Source organism: Mesoplodon bidens (genome assembly GCF_964165515.1).
Source record: "Mesoplodon bidens genome assembly, chromosome: 14".
NCBI classification, from domain to species: domain Eukaryota; kingdom Metazoa; phylum Chordata; class Mammalia; order Artiodactyla; family Ziphiidae; genus Mesoplodon; species Mesoplodon bidens.
The window spans coordinates 54613535-54635655 of NC_138170.1; the positions used below are offsets into that span (position 1 = coordinate 54613535).

At 38.5% G+C, this 22121-nt stretch overlaps 1 protein-coding gene across 2 annotated transcripts in view; it reads right to left on the bottom strand.

Annotated features, from left to right (window-relative positions):
* Nucleotides 1–22121, bottom strand: part of MTA3 (metastasis associated 1 family member 3) — a 158883-nt gene that overhangs the window by 12508 nt on the left and 124254 nt on the right. Inside the window, exons 12-16 of one of the 2 annotated variants that reach the window (XM_081254836.1) lie at nucleotides 16667–16791; nucleotides 13449–13600; nucleotides 12362–12584; nucleotides 4169–4255; nucleotides 1085–1231 (exon numbers count right to left, since the gene is read on the bottom strand). In XM_081254836.1, the coding sequence (XP_081110962.1) occupies nucleotides 1085–1231; nucleotides 4169–4255; nucleotides 12362–12584; nucleotides 13449–13600; nucleotides 16667–16791 (734 nt within the window). Of the gene's footprint in view, nucleotides 1–1084; nucleotides 1232–4168; nucleotides 4256–12244; nucleotides 12585–13448; nucleotides 13601–16666; nucleotides 16792–22121 lie in introns of those variants that run through there. The other variant, XM_081254835.1, reaches the window with a different exon arrangement.

Sequence of the window (22121 nt, forward strand, 5' to 3'; positions counted from 1 at the left end):
GGAGGTCCCAGCAGTGAGAGGCCCATGTACTGCAAACCCCGCCCCCCCAAAAAAAATCTACAGCACATTGATATCCTATAAATGCAAACTAAACACTTCACCCTCAATTTTTTATTCATTTTGACATCACCATGACTATCAAAAGTCATACTGAAGGAAAATAACCATGGGAAATTATTACTAGAAGGTCTATTCCACATCCTTGCTCTAGGGCCTCATTATAATTTACTGTCACTGAGGAATTTAGAGTCCACAAGGCATGAAAAGCCTGGAGACAGTTTTATTCATAAATAAATGCCAACATTTAAACAATCAAAACAGCTTCAAACTCCAGGTGTTGAAATCAATACTGAATATTGAAATTCAATATTGAATATTGAAATCAACAATATATACTGCCTGGATGATTTGTTACACTTGTGTTTATAGTCTGATATAGATAATTATAGATAATTCAGTTCCACCTGAAGAGCCATTATATGGCCAAGCCCCAGAGAAGTACTTTGGATAAGAGGTGATATTTCTGTTTTTCCATTTCAAACAAATTATTGGCTCTGTATTTAAGACATCAACCATGCAATTCTTTTCATGACCTGTAGTACCCTTGAGCAATTAAGAAAACTGATAAGGTGAAAGAAGTCAGGGACAAATGCTAAATTTAAAATGACCCACACAACACCGATGGAACCCCAGACAGCACTGCTGTCTCCGACACGAGGCGAAATAATCCCTCCTGCTCAAGAAAACATAAATGAGCAGTGAGTGTGCATCACAGCAAGCGCATTATTACCCAGAAGAGGCAACCTGCTAAATACAGACTTCATTTTCAAACAAGCCTCCTAACAGGAAATGTGAACCGAAAGGTCCCTTCTGAGGAGATGGAGAAATGTCACTTGGCAACATGTCTTCCCTGTGGCCCATGGCAGCCTTCCCTCATATCCCCCTTCCAACACAGTTCCATCAGGGCGTAGAAGAACCTGTTTGTTACACATTCCTGGATGTGGCAGGCAACACTCAGGAGCAGGCAAGAGCAGAGATGCCCTAGCCTGCGGGATTGGCCCCCAGAATTCCTGGGCTTACATACCATCCAGGCCATTGTGATGACTGTAGTTTCTTTTCCCCAAAATGCTCAGAGACGTGTGATTCGGGGTGGTTAGCATCCGCTTGGTAGTTGGGGTTTGTAGGCTTGGTGTAGATCGAATTACATTAGGTTTCTTCGAAGGATGGATCTCTGACAGGGGGAAGAAAGGTTTCTCAACTCAGAACATGGTATTAAAAATCTGTGTGCACTTACATCGGCTAATAGGCACACATCTTATTCTTATTTCTTAATGAGCTAAGAGCCAGTTCCTTATGAACCAGCTTATTTTCCCAAGGACTTGCATAATGAATCAACTTCAAGTGCTGTTACCATGGCTTTAATTTATCAAAAGGGAGCTGGTTCTGCCCCTGTTAGCTGAAGCTCTGAGCTTCACGTTGTGAGTACAAGAAAAAAAAAAAAGCTACTTCGGAAGGTCACTTAAACATGAGATTTATGAGGGGAAAAAGGTGTCTGACTCTTCAAGGAATTAGAAATTCAAAGGCTATCTGGAGAGGTAGCCTCAAAGAAAACTACCCTTGTGCTCCATCAAACCAGGAACATAGATAGCATGTAGCACATCTGGCGTGTGAGAGCTTTCTGAAAAAACAGGATTCCTCCTCTGGCTCTGCAACTAGGATACAGGACCAGGGTCAATCACTCCCAGCCAAAAACAATTTGATATAGATGAAATCTGACACCAAACACCAAATACTAGAGTTAAGAAGTAGCAGAAGATGGGACTTCGCTGGTGGTCCAGTGATTTAAGACTCTGCACTTCCACTGCTGGGCCGTGGGTTTGATCCCTGGTCAGGGAACTAAGGTCCCACGTGGCATGGCCAAAAAAAAAAAAAAAAAACAAAGCAGCAGAAGAAAACTTTGACAGAGGATATATCACAAAACTGTAATGTGCATATGGTACATGTGTGCTTATGTGAAGTATGTAGTTGTCAGTAGATGGACAGAAATTGCAACACTGTAGAAATTGGATTTAAGGACCTCAGTCTATCAGGCAACCTCTTCTCTAAAGCTAAACCTGCTCACTGATTCTGAGTCACCACCCAACATGCCAATCATGCACAAGCCACCCTGTCTTCCCAGGTGAGGGCCAGGATATCAGCCTTATTTACTGAAATTTAGGAAGGGCTGTTAGGAGTATTGGTCTGGTCCAAATCCTACACTTGCTGAAATTTAGGAATGGATCAGGTACTAACCAAAATACAGTGCTGATTTTTTTTTCAACATGGTATTGAAGGTTTGCCAACCTCATATTTCATCACAACCTCCATACGCTATGCTCCATCAGGACCAGAAAACCTGCCTTCCCTGATCCGATTTTCAAGAGCCTTTGTTCATCTAGTTCTCTTGGCCTCATAAGGGGAAAAACATTCTTTTTCTATCTATTCAAATACTACCTATTTTTCAAGCTTGAGATCAACTATTACTTTCTTCACATAAGTTGCCCTAACTCCCATCAGAAATAACTATCCCTTCCTCCAAGTGCCCAATGCTTATTACCTGTAATTCTTTTATAGGATCTAATCCTTTGCTCAATTGTTCTTACCTGTGTGCCTTCCCTGCTAGTTGAAGATTTTTGAGGGCAAGGTTGTATTCATCTTGGTGTTCCCCAAATCACTTAGTGAAGTGTCTTGTACATAGTAAATACTCAGAAATATGTTATATAGGGAAGTGGTTCAGTTAGTAAGGACAGCACTGCTTTGGGCTTATCTGGTAGAGACAGAAACCAATTTGCCCATAGCAGGAACACATAATTACCTATGGAAATGCTGACTAATATGCAATTATATTCTATTTTTTATGATCATAAACTTTCCCTTGCAAGGTGGGAGGGGCTTCTAGGATTAGGCCCTGCAAGGGAACACAGATAGCAAAATTCAAGGATTTGATCACCATGAGCTAGGTCGTGCCTGTGATAACCATGTGATATTCTGGGGGGCTATCAAAGCAACTCTTTAGGCCCTGAGGAATAAAACAGGAAATAAGGTGGCTAAGTAACATCAAAGAAGGAGCTATGCACTTCTGACTCCTAGGATGCTCTGATGAGGACCAGATAATATACCAACTTTAAGGCTACACTTTGATTTTTAAAAGACTGGATGTCTTAAGTCTGAACACTCACAAATATAAATCTTTCTGACAGAGTAATAAGGTTCAATGCAACTCTGAGAATATACTTCACTTTTACTGAGAAGATGAAAAAGCAAGAATATTAGAAGCATAAAATCATGCCATTATAGCTTCTAGGTATAGTAGGAACCATTTTAGCAGTCATTATTTTGTAAATTATTTATCTTAAAACTTTCCCCCCAAAAAGGTTATTGCCTAGTAATTTTATACTATTCCTAATTATGATATTTCAAAATGTAAATGGAACCATCATCTTTGGCGACTTCCAAGTTAAATAACATGATAAAAACCAGAAAGCAATACTAATGCTTTCCTTTCAAGTAACCTTAATTGGCACATTAAAACTATAAATATTGTTTAAAGGTGGGTTAAAAGCCAGTTTTATCTGTTTAAAAAAAAAAAAGTAAATAAACCAATCTTTATTTAAGGGAAGGGGTGAGGTGGGTTTGAAATAGTGGAAGGATCTAAATAAAATATTCATCCTTAATTTTATAATAACCTAGAATGGTGACAGATGGTAATTAGAATTATCACGGTGATCATCCTGTAATGTGTATAAATGGCAGATCACTATGTGGTGATCCTGAAACTAATATAACATTGTAAGTCAATTATACTTCAGTTAAAAAAAAATATTCATCCTTAATAATTTAGTGATTCTTATTTTCCTTTTTACTTAATCTGTATTTATGTTCATAAATATACATTACATTTTTATTCAATGATATTTTCGGAAAAAGTAAACTTATCTATAACTCTGTATGTTTTGTGTGTGTTTTGGTAATAAAAAGTTTCTGAAATAAAATAAATTGATTATACATATGAAGGTATCCAATTGCAGCTACTTGAAAGGCTTGCATTTAATTTAGGTATGTCAATTTTGAATAGCCAATTATAAGATACAGAAATTGTTGAGTTTTTCTTCTGTTAGGAAATACCCACCTAAATACCCAATGATACATGCCAAAGGTTTCCTAGTGCTTTTGCTTTTCAGGGGACTTCCAGATAGGTCCGCATGTCTGTCTGCATCTGAGGAGAGAGAGAAACACGGAGACAACCAATGAGGCTGATTTCTCTGCCTATGCTACATACACCACAGAAATAAAATGTGCAAGTGGAAAACAGTGCAAAAAATCCTCCAGATTCCTCCATAATTTCCTCTGGGGATTAAGAAAACCGTTTTCAGTTTGGTTCAAATGACTGAATGGGATTTTACCTGGAGAATACTCACTTTAAAGTCCCTTATGAATGTAGCTAACATCTTACACGCACATGCTTTCTTTCTGTGCATGCTCATCTGTAAAATAGCCATGGCATTTCTACATTATAGTAGAAAAACTTCCATAAAGTATGAGGTGTTATCAGTCCTAATGGAAGATAAATCTGGCATGGAAGACAAAAATGACAGCTAACAAAGGCAACACAGTTGACCATCCCTGACTTAGATGGAGTGGGTCTCTATGGAGGAGTCTTCATCTATCGCGATTAAATTCAATTCCATTAGATTAGAGCTTCCCAAAAGTAAAAATGGGTCATTTGGTTTTATCACTAGTTTTCTATCCTTCATATTCTACTATGATGTCATTAGTGCTGAGATTTAAAAGGTTACCTGTATGCAGACAGGTAGTTCATCCAATAGTCAGAATAGTAAAATACTGTGATGGATATTAGTTCATAGAGGTCACATCACATTCCTCATACCCTACCATAAAACAGTTCAGAGAAAAATAAAGCACACAACAGAAACACTGTCTACGTTTTAATTTTTAAGCTGTCATTAGATGGAAGAGTAGATGTGAAACATGGCTGCCTCTCATACCAAAGAGTTAAGCTGTAGAGTGTGAAGCAACAAAAACAATGTGTATTGAAATGTTTTTTAAATTTGCAGATACTGTCATAAAGCTTAACAGAGTAGCTTTAGCAGATATGATTCTGCTATGTTTATGCCTTTTCCCACCTTCACATTTTTGACAAAAATGTCCTACAGATTTTCTGTGGCTGAGACCACATTTCTAGGCCTACATACAGGAAATTTTCTTTGACCTCCACAGGGATTCTCTGCACTATTAGTGTTAAAATGTATAATTCAATCTGGAACTTCAAATGATTTAAAATTAAAAATTAACATTTTCATTAGCTCTAGCCCTCTCAACAAGGAAACTCTTATCCAATAACTATTAAACAGGAAAAGGTGAGAAAGCAGCATTTAAAAATATTGAAATAGACAAAGCACAAACTGCAGACAGCCTGGAATCTGAATATATATCCCAAGCACTGGCTAATTACTATGCAACCACTGACAACTATAAATGGTCCAGTTTATTTTCCTCCTACTCAGCTGATTTCCTTTGAGCAAAAAAAAAATCACTAAGCTATGAAGCTTTTCACCTGTTATTGAATAATAGTGAAGATAGTCAGAAATATAATAAGCATATTTTGGAGGAGTAATCTAAACAAACATTAAAAAGCAGTCCAAACCCTGCAAGGATCAAACACCTGTCAAATCACTGTGTGCTAACAGTAATAATTCCTTCCTAATATTACTAATTCACCTAAAATTCAAGTTCTACGTAGGAAGAGGACGAGAAGAAATTTATTTTCTATTAATAAAATAAAGCTTGAATGAATCATCTTAGTATTCGCTCCATGTTTTGGACAAAAACCATTACTGTATTACTAGTAATAAGTAACTTTGCTCTTTATTCCAGCCTATAAGGCCCAAAGGAAAACTGCCAATGTGACTTCAAGTGATGAACTCCCACATGACTGTCACCTTGACGATAATCAACAAACCCATCAAAGGAGTCACCAACACAATACCCACAGACATTTCACTTTGTATTAATCTGCTTTTAATTTCTCACTAAATTAGTAGGATTCATTATGTAATGTTCCCAGTGAGAATTTACAGAGCACCTGAGTGGGAGCTCAAAGCTGTTTAGAAGGATCCATATTTCATCAATCTTCATTATAGTTTATAGGAAGTAGTTGGTGGCAAGATCAGTCTCAACTGTGAATAAATTAGGATGAAAGGTGGGTGCTAAGACTACCGCATGACTGTTTAACATAAAAATTGCATCCATTCAGTGATTATACCGAATATAAATAGAAAAAAATAGTTTCTGTCCCGAGGAAATGATCATAAACATAGATGATCAGGTCCACATTTGAGTTGGTTAAAAAGAATCCTTGTCTGTACTCAAGACCAGGCCAGTGGTACCTTGCTCTCAAATTATTCACCTAACTATATTTAAAGAGATAATTAATTAGTACCCATTAAAAGCACACAGGTAAAGAAAGCAACCTGAGAAATGCCTGAAGAAACCAGAAGGAATCAAAATCTGGCCAGAGGGAGAGCATTTTCACCTCACTCAAATGGCTTGACTGAGCACAAGGCATATTTCCCTGGCCTCCTAGAGGATGAGCTATATCTCCCTGAGGTAAACCTGGAAAAAGTTACCTTTTTTTTGTAACTCATGGCTATCTTTCTAAAATGTTTTGGAAATATTAGAGGGGAAAATAAAATAGAAAGCTTGCAGAAAGTACATACTGAATCAAAATTCACAAAAATATCTCCCATGGGCCTTCAAAACTGCTATCAAAGTAAAACCATCCATAGAATTTTCTTATAGGAATTATAAAGGCATTTCTAAACAAGACACAAAACGCATGTGCCATTAAAAAAATTTTTTTAAAAAGATAAATTCAACTACTTAAAAAAATCTGCTTGGCAAATACATCATCAACAAAATCAAAGACAAAATGGGGGAAATATTTGCATTACAGATCAAGAGTTAACTTCCTTAAAATATAAAAAGTTCCCATGAGTCAGTAAGACTTTTAATAGAAAACAGGCCAGGGGCAAAATCAGTTGACAAAAAAAGGAAATACAAATGGTTGTCAAATATATGCTAAATTTTCTACCTCATTCAAAATGAGAAATGCGAGCTAAAATAACTTACATGTCACCTGTCAACTAGTTAAGGGTTTCAGAGATGGATAACACTGCTGGCAAGGTTCTAGAGAAACAGGTACTCTCTAGACACTGTGGTGGGAGTGTAAATCATAGTTTTTCTGAGGGCAACTGGGCAGTAACTATCAAAATTCAGAATGGAAGTTGCTTGACACAGATGGTTTACTTTTAGGGATTTAACCTATAAGCAGCTACATGCACATTTCATACATCTTTTTTTTTTTTTTTTGCTTTACGCGGGCCTCTCACTGTTGTGGCCTCTCCCGTTGTGGAGCACAGGCTCCGGACGCGCAGGCTCAGCGGCCATGGCTCACGGGCCCAGCCACTTCGCGGCATGTGGTATCTTCCTGGACTGGGGCACAAACCGCTGTCCCCTGCATCGGCAGGTGGACTCTCAACTACTGCGCCACCAGGGAAGCCCCATACATCAGTCTTAAATGATATCTGTATATTTGTTGCAACACTACTTGTAATAGAAAGGGATTGGAAACAACCTAGTTTTTTTTTAAATAGGAGAAGTACTGGCTCAAGTACTAGACTATTATGCAGATGATTAAAAAAGGAGGTGGGACTTCCCTGGCAGTCCAGTGATTATGACTCTGCACTTCCAATGCAGGGAGCACAGGTTCAATCCCTGGTCGGGGAACTAAGATCCTGCATGCCACGTGGCCAAAAATAAATAAATATACTTTAAAAAAAAAAAAGAAAGAAAATCACCCCCCACACACACAAAAGAGGATGTAGCTCTCAATGTACTGGTATGGAATGGCCTCCAAGATACGTTAAGTAAAAAAGGCAAAAGGTGCAGAACAATGTAGGCATTAACGTCTGTACAAAAACAAAAAATACACCTTCTTAGTTTCTTAGAGATACACAGGATGTCTCTGGATACTTCAGACACTGATGACAATGGTTACCTCTAAAAGAGGTAGGAATGGGAATGGCGTTAAGATTTGTAAGTACTTTCGTACCTTTAAAAAAATCTTAAGTATCCATTCAAAGACAAATTTTTATTAAAATAATAAACTACCAAAATAAACAAGCCAAAACTGTTCTCCTAATGTTAGAACTTAAAATTTCACAAAACTTTATACAATTATTAACAGTAACTTTCACTGAGAAACCTCTAGAAATCTCATAAAATATATAACAAGTTTCTTCTGAGTACGGGCCCTTGGGATACTACTTCTGAAGTCGATTTCGCATCTTCAAACGGAAAGAAAGGGCTCCATGTATCTCTTGAAAACATTCATACTGGGGAACGGTGCTGTCATTCAAGTCTCGTGTGTTATCAACTCAGAAACTACTTAATTATCCATGCAAGCTAGAGGGGGCAGGTTAAGTCATTTGGATCCATTTCTCTGGGGACTTTTGCTTCCTCTCTGAAATGCTGCGAATATACTACTTCTACTTAACCTCAGTCTCTGGATCTTGAGTCTCAAATAGAAGCCCTGTGCTCATCCGGTGTTGGGTGATTTTACAGATCTTTGACAAGTCAGTCATCCAGTAACTCAGTGGTAAAGTCTCATGATAGTAACAAAGGAGGAAAGCCATCATCATTATAGTATGGCTTTTTTTAATGAGGGGAGGGGTGTCAAGGGGAAGCAGGGGCAGGCTGTCTGAAACTTGATGCTGTTACAACTATGCAGTTGATCTGCAAATCTTGTCAAGGACATCGTACTTTTCTTTATGCAACGTTTTGGGTTTTGGTCTAGCAATCCATTTTTATTATGCACTATCTACATGGTAGAACTGGCTCAGGCACTGTACTGAGGTTAGCAATTTTTAGCATGGACTTACATATTTACATATAAAGGCATATCATTCAAATAAATAGGTATTTGGGACTTCGTTTTAACAGTCATTTTTTATATCTATATCTATATCTATAAAACACATGTTGGGGCTTCCCTGGTGGTGCAGTGGTTGAGAGTCCGCCTGCCGATGGAGGGGACGCGGGTTCGTGCCCCGGTCCGGGAAGATCCCACATACCGCGGAGCGGCTGGGCCCGTGAGCCATGGCCGCTGAGCCTGCGCGTCCGGAGCCTGTGCTCCACAGCGGTAGAGGCCACAACAGTGAGAGGCCCGCGTACCGCAAAAACAAAACAAAACAAAAACAAAAACAACAACAAAAAAACACATGTTGGTCATAGTGTATACTTATTTCAAGTTTTAAAAAAAATTATAAGGGCCTCCCTGGTGGCGCAGTGGTTGAGAGTCCGCCTGCCGATGCAGGGGATACGGGTTCGTGCCCCGGTCTGGGAGGATCCCATATGCCGCGGAGCGGCTGGGCCCGTGAGCCATGGCCGCTGGGCCTGCGCATCCGGAGCCTGTGCTCCGCAACGGGAGAGGCCACAACAGTGAGAGGCCCGCATACCACAAAAAAAAAAAAAAAAAAAAAATTATAATAGGAAATATATTCCTATGACTCAAAATTGAAAAAATTTAGAAGGATGAATAGTGGTAAGTCTCCTTCCCACCCTTTTCCTTCAGCCTCCCAGTTTCCCTTCCCAAAGATATTACTTCTTACATTTTCCTGCGATACTTTACGGATATACAAACAAAGATTCCCCTGCTCACTATACTGTATTCCTTAACACCGGTTTCTTAGTGAAAATAAAGGCCAGAGAGCACTGCTGTAACAAATTAAAAAAAAACAAAACAACTTCCTCTAAACAAGGATTAACTTGTAAGTGGAGATCTGAAAGTTATGACTATGTTCTCCCCCATGTAACTGAGAACTTATCTCCTCAGCTCCCCACTTCTTCACTCTTCTGCAGTCTGATACCCCATCAACTCTGGCTGTGATACTGGCTGTGGTGTTGCTGCCAAGGCCAGGAGCCATGGAAGGGGTCAACTTCTACACTTCTTATAAGAGGAAGAGTCTCAAGTTCACAGGCAAAACTAGTTTCCTTTTCCAATATTATAAAGAATTATTCTAAATGCATTAATTGGAGCTCTTGATCTATCAATATCTTTAGAATTACAAACTTTCACCTGATCTGAAAGTCATTCACCATCACGGTGATTGTTAACTTTTTGGGGGAGGGACAGGGTCACCACTGCCTTTGAGAAACCAAGGAAAGCTTACCAAAAACAAAAACAAAAAAAAAAAAAACAAGCAAAAAAACAAATACAGCTTTAACCTCCCCCTGGACCATAAACATGGTTGCATACAGACATCAGGTTATTAATACCTAATCTTGCTAACAAGCCAAGATCAAGGAATCTGCTAAAGAGGTTGTGACAAGGTACAAATGTAAGAAGGGAGAAGATAATGCAAGAAGCAATTAGATGCTAGGAAAAGAGTTCATTAGCTGCTTGCTGGGTGGGGGGACTGGGACTGAGTAGATGGCTGCTGAAACTTTATAGTTTTAAATTTCGAGGTAAAATTATTCTGAGAATCTGATTCTATGTGTAACTTGCCCAATGAAGCTAAATACAAAATAAAATATGCTCCTTGACTCTCATCACAACAAAGGAGTCTGTTCTTTTATTACCACTATCATTATTATAGCTATATGTTTGTAGAAATAAAATGCAGGTAATTTAATCTCGACCCTTTTTTAGTAGCATGGCCTTTTAACTGAGAAAAATTAAAATAAGGTGACACAAAAACATACTTCATTGAAGAATCATCAAAATAAAGACAATTTGCAAATGAACTGAGAAATTAACAGAAGCTTAATGAGAAACAGAAGCTTCCTCAGAAGCCAATTTAGTTGGTGATAGTTTCTTTTCCATTCATAGCAACGAAGATGATCCTGGAGCCTGGCCAATTTTAATGGAAGAATTTCATTCACTTTCTTTCTCATGTGTTTTTTATTTTTTATATTTAATAAATTATATATAAACGTATGTGTTTTAAATCAGCTAAGCCATTTATTCATGGATATAAATATTTTCTAGTTCCTTAAAATGGCAAGAAAGTGATAACATAAATCCATGAACTCAGAAATGCTAGCACAAAACCTCAATATACGTGCCTAAGTTCTCACATATACATGAGTTTCATGTAGCTAAGTTTCCCCTCCATGGGACGCAGAGATTACTTGCAATTTCTACTCACTTTACAGAGCACTTTTCTTCTTCTTATAAAGCTTTTACCTGTAAGTTTTAAAGCCTTTCAACTGTCCTGTTGAAAATTATCTTTAGGAACAAAAAACACTTTTCAATGATCACTCCTTTTACCGATACCCTCTTTAAATCAAAATGGAACATCTCATAATAAGAAATTTCTTATCTCACAGATAGAGTTATCTGCTGAATGTCTTTAAGATTTCCTACCTGTTAAGCCAGACAGCAAGTTTTCTCATCCCATAGGGAAAAAAAGTTTCATGGCTCTAACATGCTAAACAGGAATGTAACTAAAAGTAGCAAGACTAGAATCAGAGTTCACACACAAATTATGGACACATTTAGGGGTACATGGTAATAACAGAACAACCTGCAATTCATCGGTACATATGACCTCTGTTCTAACAACAACAAAAAAACATAAGCAACACTGAATGTGTTGATAATGAGTAATAAAGTCATGTAAATGTTATGTAGTAATGTATATGGTATATGATTATGAAATGGAAACCAAACTGGACAAATAGAAAGAATGCTCAACCACAAATTCAGACACTAGCTTGTAAAAATTAAATGTGTTTTTCAGAAAATTCACCCAAAAAACTTTAAAATTCATTTATAATTTGCTAAATCTTCTAATTTGTTATGAAACACCATGAATTTCCAGAATATTGTATGATAATTGTAAAAGGTTTGTGGGAAATTGAGAAGTTTACAAAGACATACAATTTCTCATTAGTGTAAATTGGCAAATTTTATTCTACCTTATAGGTAAAAATCCCTCTTCGATAAGGGCTTTCAGGTAATTCCGTCACAAAACCCCACTGGACAGGATCACCTCCCATCAATCTTTCGCTGAGCACTACTTTCTCATAAAGACTGCAGAAGTTTCAATGTTTTCAGGTTGGCATTATACAAATGGCAGCAGACAAAACAATGTTAAAAAAAAATAAACCAAATAAAAGGCTGTACACAAGAACTTATGTTTATTGCAAACAAAAACAAAAACAAAAAGAGAGAGAGAGGGAAAGAGAGGAAATGGTCAGAAGCACAACATATAAGGTTAAGAATTTAAAAGCATCTTACATTCTGCCCTAATGGCAGCATAATTAATAGGAACAAACGGCCGTCTTGCTGCCTGCCGCAGCCGGAGGGTATTTTTGCAGACCTGACGAGCAAATTTTGTGAAATATGTAGTGTGAAGGAAGAAAGCTTGACGGGTCTTCACTGCAGACTTTGGGCTCCCAGTGTTTCGGACCGGCATCCCCTGCATGGCCTGGCGAGACATGTGACTTCGAACTCGAGGGTCCTATAAAATCAGACACCAACAAACATGTAAAGAACAGAACTTGTCAAAATACAATACTCCTTGCATCCTGTTCAAAGAAAAGCGCAGTTTTTAAGTCTTTCACTGAAGAATCTATAACTTATTACGGGGTTGAGAATTTAAAAATATGTACTTTGGAGTAGGAGGCGGGGAGTAGAGAAGGAAACTGGGTGGAAGTAAGGGTGTCTGTGATCCTATATTTTTTTTCTCCTAAATTGACCTTAACAATCCAAAATCACATTCACAACAGTAAAAAATTGCCAGGGGAGAGACTATTTTTTTAAAAAAAGTATTGAAGGGGGTCCTTAAATCTTGTTAGCTCTCAAAAAGAACAACCTCCCTCTGGTAGACATAGGTGCCTGATATCTGCCATCTACGAGAATTTTACCAAAATCATATTTTAACTGTTGTTCACCTCAAGGTTGAGTCCATGCCTTCTTGTCCCTCCTACGATAGCCCAGGGACAGAAAGAATGCTCAGTTTGTACTTATTACTTTATGCAATGAAACACATTTTCAACAGTACTGAAAGGTTGCAAACTGTGTCCAAAAAAGCCATTAAAACCAGTATTTAATTTGTAAGCTCTCTACTCAGGCTAACACCTCCCACACACATTGTTCTTCTTCTGAGTAATCTCTCAAGACGGATATTTTGAATGCCGGAAAAAATTGGATTTGTCCCTGCCCCTATCTCCATACCCACCCTCAACATTTCAGTACTACATTTAGCTATAATAGCTTTGTTTGTTTTTCACTTATCCTATTCTGTATTTCTGTTTCCAAGGAATGATCCAGGCGCTGAAAAACACTACATTTCTCAACACTAAAAAGACTATTGCTTGTGTACCTCTGTAGCTGGGCTGGGAGGTAACTTCTCCTCTTCCGACTGGGTGGGCATTTTTAGGCCTCCGTATTTTTTCCAATAGAGCCAACAGGTTGCACATAACCTACACTGCATGTTAGGTGGGCCCCAAGAATACCACTGATGAGACTGTGTAGCTAAAGATGGAGGAAAAATAAGAAAAAACAAAGAATGCGACATAACTTGTAATATCAATACACATAAGGTCAAATGTTTCAAAAATATTCCAAAGCCATCTTTAGTTTACAATGTTATTTTTCTTCTTCCAGTTTACCCAACAAACAGGAAAGTCTAATACATGTATGTATTTTTCAAGTGAGAATTCATTAAACCATTTATTTTTATAGATATCAAGTGCCTGTGGCCCTTACTAAGAGGGGCCATTAGGTGAAGTGCCCTATATTATACATTGTGCTGCTGAAGGAGTTTTTGTTGGTTCATTAAAAACAGTTTGTACAATATTAAATATTAAAAATACTGTGTACATTTCTGGAAATAAGTTATCAGAAAGGTATTATTAAACTAAATCCAGGTTTTCAAACCTGTGGTTCAGAAACTACCTCAGGGTTTAAAGTGCCTAGAGGGACCCCTCAGATAAAGGTAGAAGTCTGACAGAAACAGGTATCTGTTTTCCATTCCGTTATTTTACTCAATAGATAAAATAATTATTTTACTTTTTCTCTCTTTCAAAACAGAATCCTTTTCCAGACTGTTAAGTCCCTGTCAAGTGAGCATGTGTAGCCAAGATCACGGCATGCTTAAGACCTGATAGCTCGACTGATTCATTCCTGAGCTAAAAACTACAAACCTGTGCTGCTTTGCTCTGAAGTTTAAAATACTGCCATATAACATTTAAAGTATTCCCACAATGGATCTGAAGTTGAAGACAGAAAACACTGATGATGAACACTCAGTTAATAAGGTACATAAAATTACGATTCTGTAAGTTTGCCGAGGAATATCCTTCCCTTGATCTGTAAGTTACCTTCATCAGGTCAAAACATTCAAACAGCACATCAGGGTGTCAACTAACACTTCATAAACCAATGTCAAAAAGAGAAGATATAGTGATCATTATAGTCAAACTCTTAGTTTGTTGAAAACGATACTGTGAACCCATCATGTATTATTTTGGGAGGACTCCTTGCAAATAGCAGCCTAAAAACCTTTCCTCTTGTAATTTAAAAACAAATAGTAAAATAAGCTGATTTTTTTTAAAGCACAAATTTTAAGAATCCTAAATATTAGGCATGGGCCTATTTTGGATTCTTAATATAAAATGTCACTCATATTTAAATATACATTTTCACCCAAATTAATCATGACATGTCATTTTAGTATGTCAACAAATGTCTTTCTCTTTATATAATTAACTCAAATTCAATGAAAGTGACAAATAGAAAACACCAAATTCTATCCTTCTATAAAGATAAAACTTATATGTATATAATAGTAAGATACATTTTATAATAGATTATTTAATACATGGACCTAAAATTAAAATTGCTTATTTGTCACGCACACATAAAAATGGTGAAATAATTATTTAACATGAAAGGGGTTTGTAAGGCAAAAATAAGACACATTAAGCCACTACCACTTGTCTGCAGGATTCTTCTTATTTTCATTTAAATATAAATGAAGTTCAAAATCTAACTGCCAACTCAAAAACAGTTATGCAATCCATGTAAAATTTTGACCAAAAGAATCTAATTTTCGGGCTTCCCTGGCGGCACAGTGGTTAAGAATCCGCCTGCCAATGCAGGGGACGTGGGTTCGAGCCCTGGTCCGGGAAGATCTCACATGCCGCAGAGCAACTAAGCCCCATGTGCCACAACTACTGAGCCTGCGCTCTAGAGCCCGAGAGCCACAACTGCTGAGCCCGCATGCCACAACTACTGAAGCCCATGTGCCTAGAGCCCTTGCTCTGCTCCCATCCACCGCAATGAGAAGCCTGAGCACCGCAACAAAGAGTAGCCCCCACTCGCTGCAACTAGAGAAAGCCCGCACACAGCAGCGAAGCCCCAACGCAGCAATAAATAAATAAATATTTATTTATTTATTTTTTTTAAAAATCTAATTTTCCACAGAGTGTTTCCCTTTGTTCTCCCATAGTGCAGAAAATGGTTACACATGTGCTATTTCTATGAAGACAGCAATCTCCCTGGCTCACACCTTCCTTGGTTGCAGGAAAGGTAATTATATGATTTGGCTTTGAAAGCCTTTTCCAATGCTGTAGCCTGGTGTGGAGTACGGAGCAGACTCAAAAACGTCCCTCATCCCTGTGTCCTTAGGGCAGCAGCCTACCCGCCCCCAGCCCCCAAGAGCTGCTGAGAGACAAAAACTGGGCACCAAGTAGACTTTTAATAAATATGAGTGTCCTTCCCTCTTCCACCCCGGGCCACTATGATTGGAAGGAAACATAAGATGACCGTGTCACCAATGTCCCATTTAAGAGGTTATACTGTCGTTTGAGGTTTTAAATAAATATAAAAAATGTATCTGGGACGTCCCTGGCAGTCCAGTGGTTAAGACTCAGCATTTCCACTGCAGGGGGCATGGGTTCAATCCCTGTTTGGGGAACCCCACATGCCTCGAGGCGCAGCCAAAAAAAAAAGTGTCGACTACCTAGCAGTTCATCTCACCAACCCAATTTAACATCCAGGGCAAATATAATACTGCCGGCACTGGGTAGTTTTTTTTACATGGATAAATACTGATAAATAGACTGGGGCCCTGAGGCCAAAATTATCATAAAACAGCATCTCCCAAGCCAGTGCTCTAAGGGAAACTCATCTGAGGATTACAAATAGCAGTTTATCCACACGCAGGTCTTTCCTACAGAATTATTTGGAGCCTTTAATTTGTCAAAACATACTGAGAAACACCAAAAGGGGGTGTGGTATATTTCGTGGGACCATAGTTTGCACAAAGCTAATAACAGCTCTGAATACAGCTTACCACACACTGCTCAACAAACCCAGGACACCACAGAAGCAAATCAAAGGAAACCCAATACCTAAACTCAGTGTCCAGGTGGAAGGTACGGATGGGCACCTGTTCACTCTGAGGCTACACTATTCTGCCCTCTGCACAGTGCTGACCTCTCGCACCTCCTGCCCGGCAGTGCCAGCACAATTCCCTTCCCTTCACCCACAACAGGCATCAAAGGAGCGGGGGAAGCCCTACTGGAGAAAACTTACCATAGCAGCTCTCACAGGCTCGCCCTAGGAGAGGGTTCTGCGGCTGGAATGCGGTTCCCACGGCTCCATTCACAGCACCAGGTTTGCCATTGCTGGTGGATATTTGGTTGGGATTTGGTTTGCTGCTTTCAATGAAATATAAAGTGAAGTGATAAAAATGACTTGCATAACAAGGTAAAAGGCTCTACATTTCATTATTGATTTACCTTAACTACACATAAGTAAACATTTGAATGTTTGGTGAAGAAGAAATAAACTGGTAAAAGTAAGGTGTTAAAAGGAACCCAAACCAGTTATCTTTACAAACCAACGTTGTGTAAAAACCAATCTCTTAAGCCTGACACTCACAAAATAAATACACCGTATCTCTTCTCCACTCAAACACAACTTCCTTAGGACACCCTCTGATAAATTTGAAAGATACAACTTATTAAACTTTATCACCTATCATAAATTCTCCTGAGAATATAATTTTTGGATTAAATAATTAAGCCAAGGGTAGTGTGTTGTGTTTAGAGAAAACCACTGTCCCATTCCTGCTGCTAGTGTGCCAGCTGCTGACTCCACGCATTGGCTCTCAAGGGAACTACACGAAAGCCACATGCCCAACAGAGACACTGTGGATATCAGCAAGGCATATCTCGAGAGGTAAAAGTCAGCATTTCAGGAGATTGTGACCACTCGTGATTTCTATTATGTTTGAATTTTTATGATGAAGATTAAGTAGCATTTGAAATTTAAAAAACCAATAAATGTATTTGAGGCATTTCTTTTTAAGAGGAAAAAGTTATATCTATCGATTTCCAGAGGCCATAATTCCTCACAGACATGTAACCCAGATTGTCTTGGTATTTACTGAGCAAACATGGCTCACTTTTTCCCATCTGGGGTAGCCTAACTCCCCTGCTTATCAGCCACGCCTAAGAATACTGTACAAGTGTACATAGTATGTCCTCAATACACTCATAATTCATTTAACATATATTTATTCAGTGCCCAGTAAACAAAAGTGCTGACATCAAGGAGCTTGCATTCTAGAGGAGCTTTCATGTCTATTTGCTGGGCAAAAAATAAGCAAGTAAATTAGCAAATTATTTGTTAGTAATGAATGCTGAATGACTAAATGCAGACCATACTCTATCTTCCTGTGGCTTGTGAAGTAATGAGAGTTCACAACTATTAAGACACCTGGAGTTTCAGCACAGAGTAGGCTCGTGAGTTTCCTTTTTGCTGTTTCTCATTCCCACACTTACATTTACCAGTGAAAGCCTAATATGTAACCTTGGCCTGACGACAAATTAAGATTTCTTTCTGGGCTTCCTTGGTGGTGCAGTGGTTAAGAATCCACCTGCCAATGCAGGGAACACAGGTTTGATCCCTGGTCCGGGAAGATTCCACATGCCGCGGAGCAGCTAAGCCCGTGAGCCACAACTACTGAGCCTGCACTCTAGAGCTCGCGAGCCACAACTACTGAGCCCGGGTGCCACAACTACTGAAGCCCACGTGCCACAACTACTGAAGCCCGCACGCCTAGAGCCCGTGCTTTGCAACAAGAGAAACCACCGCAATGAGAAGCCCACGCACCACAACGAAGATTAGCCCCCACTCGCTGCAACTAGAGAAAGCCCGCATGCAGCAACAAAGACCCAACACAGCCAAAAATAATAAAAATAAATAAATTTTTTTAAAAAAATAAGATTTCTTTCTGGCACTGTTACTGTAATTCTTAGCTGACGCCCCATCGCCACCCCAGAAGAAATCATTTAACCTCTGTGTGCACTGAGGGCCCTATTCTATAAACAGGGCTAATATTTACACTTCAAATCTGTGCCAGCAATGTATTTTGAAGACAAATTGGTTTTAAAGACACATTTTAAACCAGACAGACGTGTTTCTCCTCTTACAGTTTTCAGTTGGAAAAGTACAAAGTTAAAAGTGGTGATTCAGAATGACTAAGATTTCCAAGGGTATGTAAAAATATTTCTGATTTTTAAAATCTACTATACATAGAAAGAAGTGGTAGCCCCTTGAAGTCAAATGGCTGATAATGTCAGAAGGCTTTCTCCAAATATGAACATTTCTGACATTTTACACAGGGCAAAATGTATGTGTTAAGAGAGCTAATACAAATTTACAGTTGAGCGGCCTGAAAAAAGAATGAGAGTAAACACAACTTTAGTTGTTCAACTGAATCTAGAATGTTATTTGACTGAATAAACCACTGACCTTAATTCTAATAATCACAAAAGGAAAATGAGTGTGCAGAGATGGAATACAGACAGGTGAACCACTTGAAACATGTTTTGCAAAACCAAGTACCTACGGGTTACTTCTCAGGGGACAAGTGGTTAATGTCAATGTGACCATTTGAATAAAGACAAACTTTTTTTTTAAAGTTTTTAAAGCTGCATTATATGAAGCTGCCCTTCCTTTATCTAATGCCCAAACCTTTCCTCCCCTCATCTATGATCCAGATTGCAGCCCTCCTGCCCTCTTGAGAACTTTGTACACTTGATTCTCTCTCCTGGACCCTTCTCACTACCATGGAAACATATTTCTCCATTTCTCCATATTTAAAAAACTCCCCCATTACTCTATCCAAACTCACCCCTCAATGCCAAGAATTCTCTTGACTGCCTCTTCCAGCCAGTTTTCCTGAGAGCTGCTAATCTTCACTGTCTGCAGCCCTTAGCACTCTATTAAAGATTACCATCGACCTCCATGTTGCTAAATTCCCTGGCTATTTTTCATTAGCATTTGACACCATTAATCTCTTTCCCTCCTTGAAAGACACTCCTCTCTCAGGTTGTGATAATGCACTCACCTGGCTATCCTTTTTCAGCTATCATACTCTATCTGATATATTGAACAGATTTCCTCAAGTTTGGTCCAAGGCTCTTTTTTCTTATTACTCTAAGAAATCTCATCCATAGTTTCAAGCACAATATTATATACTGATGAAGCTCAAATATGGACCTCTAGCCCAGAAATTTCTCCTGAGTTTAAGACCAATATATCTGACAGCATATTCAACACCCCTTTTTGGAGAAAACAAACTCAAAATGACCCAACCTGGTTCTCTGCCACAGTTTCTCATCATGGTGAACAGCACAGCAATCCACCTAGTTAATTGAGCTAGCCAGAAACCCGGGACTCAGCTTGACATCTCCCCTCTATCTCTCCATACAAGTCAATCACCTGTAAGTAGCATACCATTTCCAGGCCACAGCTCTGGGTCCAGCTACTATCATCTTTCTTCTCCAAGAACTTCATAATTGGTGTTCTTACATCCACTCCCCTGTTTCCCCATACCATTTTCCAAAATGTAGCCAGTAGTCTTAAAGTACGTAGGAATTTAATCATGATCCTTGTTTACAATCCAATTCCACTGTTTATCAGATGGCTAACTCCTGGCCCTTGCCTACCACATTGGCCTCCCATGGCTCACCACTCTTCATACCAGCCACACTGCCTTTCTCTCACCTCCTTAACTCTGTTCTGCCCCTTCCCATCTCACAATCCCATTGGCCTGGAAAGCCTCCGTCACCTGAATGATCCCTCCCCTCTACAGTTCACTCAAACTCACCTCCACAAGGAATCTTTCCGGACAGCATCAACTGAGTGTGGTCCCCAGAACAAACTGTCACACCCTCTCTTCTTCACCATCAGAGTACTCAACACACTGGGTGACTAGCTGTTTGGCATCTGTCTCCCCCACAATAGAACGTAGGCTCCAGAAGACGACGTGTCTTCTTAACTGATCTACCTCTAGTACTGAACAGAGTGCTTTGCATATATATAGGAGACTGCCAGTCTCAAAAGAATGACAGTGTAAAATAAGTCTTGGGGATTCACTGGTGGTCCAGTGGTTAGGACTTGGTGCTTTCACTGCCATGGGCCTGGATTTGATCCCTGGTCAGGGACCTAAGATCCCACAAGCCATGTAGCGCGGCATCCCCTCCCCTAAAAAACGTAATCTATTATTCGTTTTAAAATAATATTTCAGAGTTAATTGGGAAATTCTTCAAAGAACTCAGATTCTTATCCAACTCAACAGTACAGATTCATAACAGAATTTATTATGAATAATAAATTCATAATAAATAGAATTCATATATTCTATTTATATACATGATTTATATACCATTTTTTTAAAAGTATGAATAGAAACTCTGTCTTGATCTTTAAAAATCATTCAGTTGGATCAGGGGTTGGCAGAGTAAATGTTTTAAGCTTCGTGGGTATTATAATTTCTGTCACAACCACTGAGCACTGCCATTGTAGCACAAAAGCAGAGACAATACATAAATGAATGAACATGGCTGTATTCCATAACACTTTATTTACAAAAACCGGTGGCAGGTCAGATTTGGCCCACATACTACTGGTGTTTGACTTAGATCAAGGCTTAGATCAAGACTCCAAAGTCAATGCAAAACAGAATAGCAACAATTATTTGGGTTATTTGCTGAAAACTGGCTAAATGTACTTTTCCTTTGATGTGACCGTACTGCAAAGTATAAGAAAGCTGGTATGCTTGTTTTTGAAAATCTAAGACACATGAATCACAGCAGTGTTTTGGGAGTTGATCTTTTATAGATTAGTCCAATAAAACATATAATTTTCTAAAATATTAGAAACCACTCTGCAGGAAGGACATTACAGCTCTGAATAAAAATTATGGACCCTGTAAATTACATGTTATCTATCTTGAGATAGAAGAATAATAAGAAATATAACAATGCAGTGTCTATGAGGCCTCCTGTTTATAAAAATATGTATTAATATATCAAAATTCAGTAAACAAAAGGCTAGGTATAAAACAACTGTACTGAGCTCAAAGAGTGAAAAAGCTTGAATCAGTACACAGAACGCTGTAGTAAGTTTCATTTTAATCCCCAAAGAACCTAGGATAGCACTATATACATGGTGCTCAATAAATTTTCCTGAACAAATGAACTGTCAAACTCCTGACCTCAAAAAAAGGTAATTCATTTAAAATGTAGCAAATGAAAAGAAAACTGGCATTCATTTTGATATGACAATGATTTCTAAACCAAAAGGACAATAATGATAGAATGCTAGGCATCTGAAACAACTGAAACCTATTCATTATTTATCCAATATTTACAAAGTTTGGTTCTAATTATGTCCCCTAACCCTTTCCCCAAACAATGTAAAATCCTCAACCAAATAAACAACATACCTCAAAAGGGCAACGCACATTACCCAAACAAAATACTTTAAACAATACAGAAGTTTCAAAAGTTGCTAGCTTTCTGAAACACATTTGCTTCAAATAATATTTTCATAGGTTAGTTTTCTAACACTTTCCCTGAAGCTTTTTATTTATTTGTTTGTTTGTTTGTTTGTTTTTCTTGCCACGCTGCGTGGCATGTGGGATCTTAATTCCCGACGAGGGGTTGAACGTGCACCCCCGTGCAGTGGAAGTGTG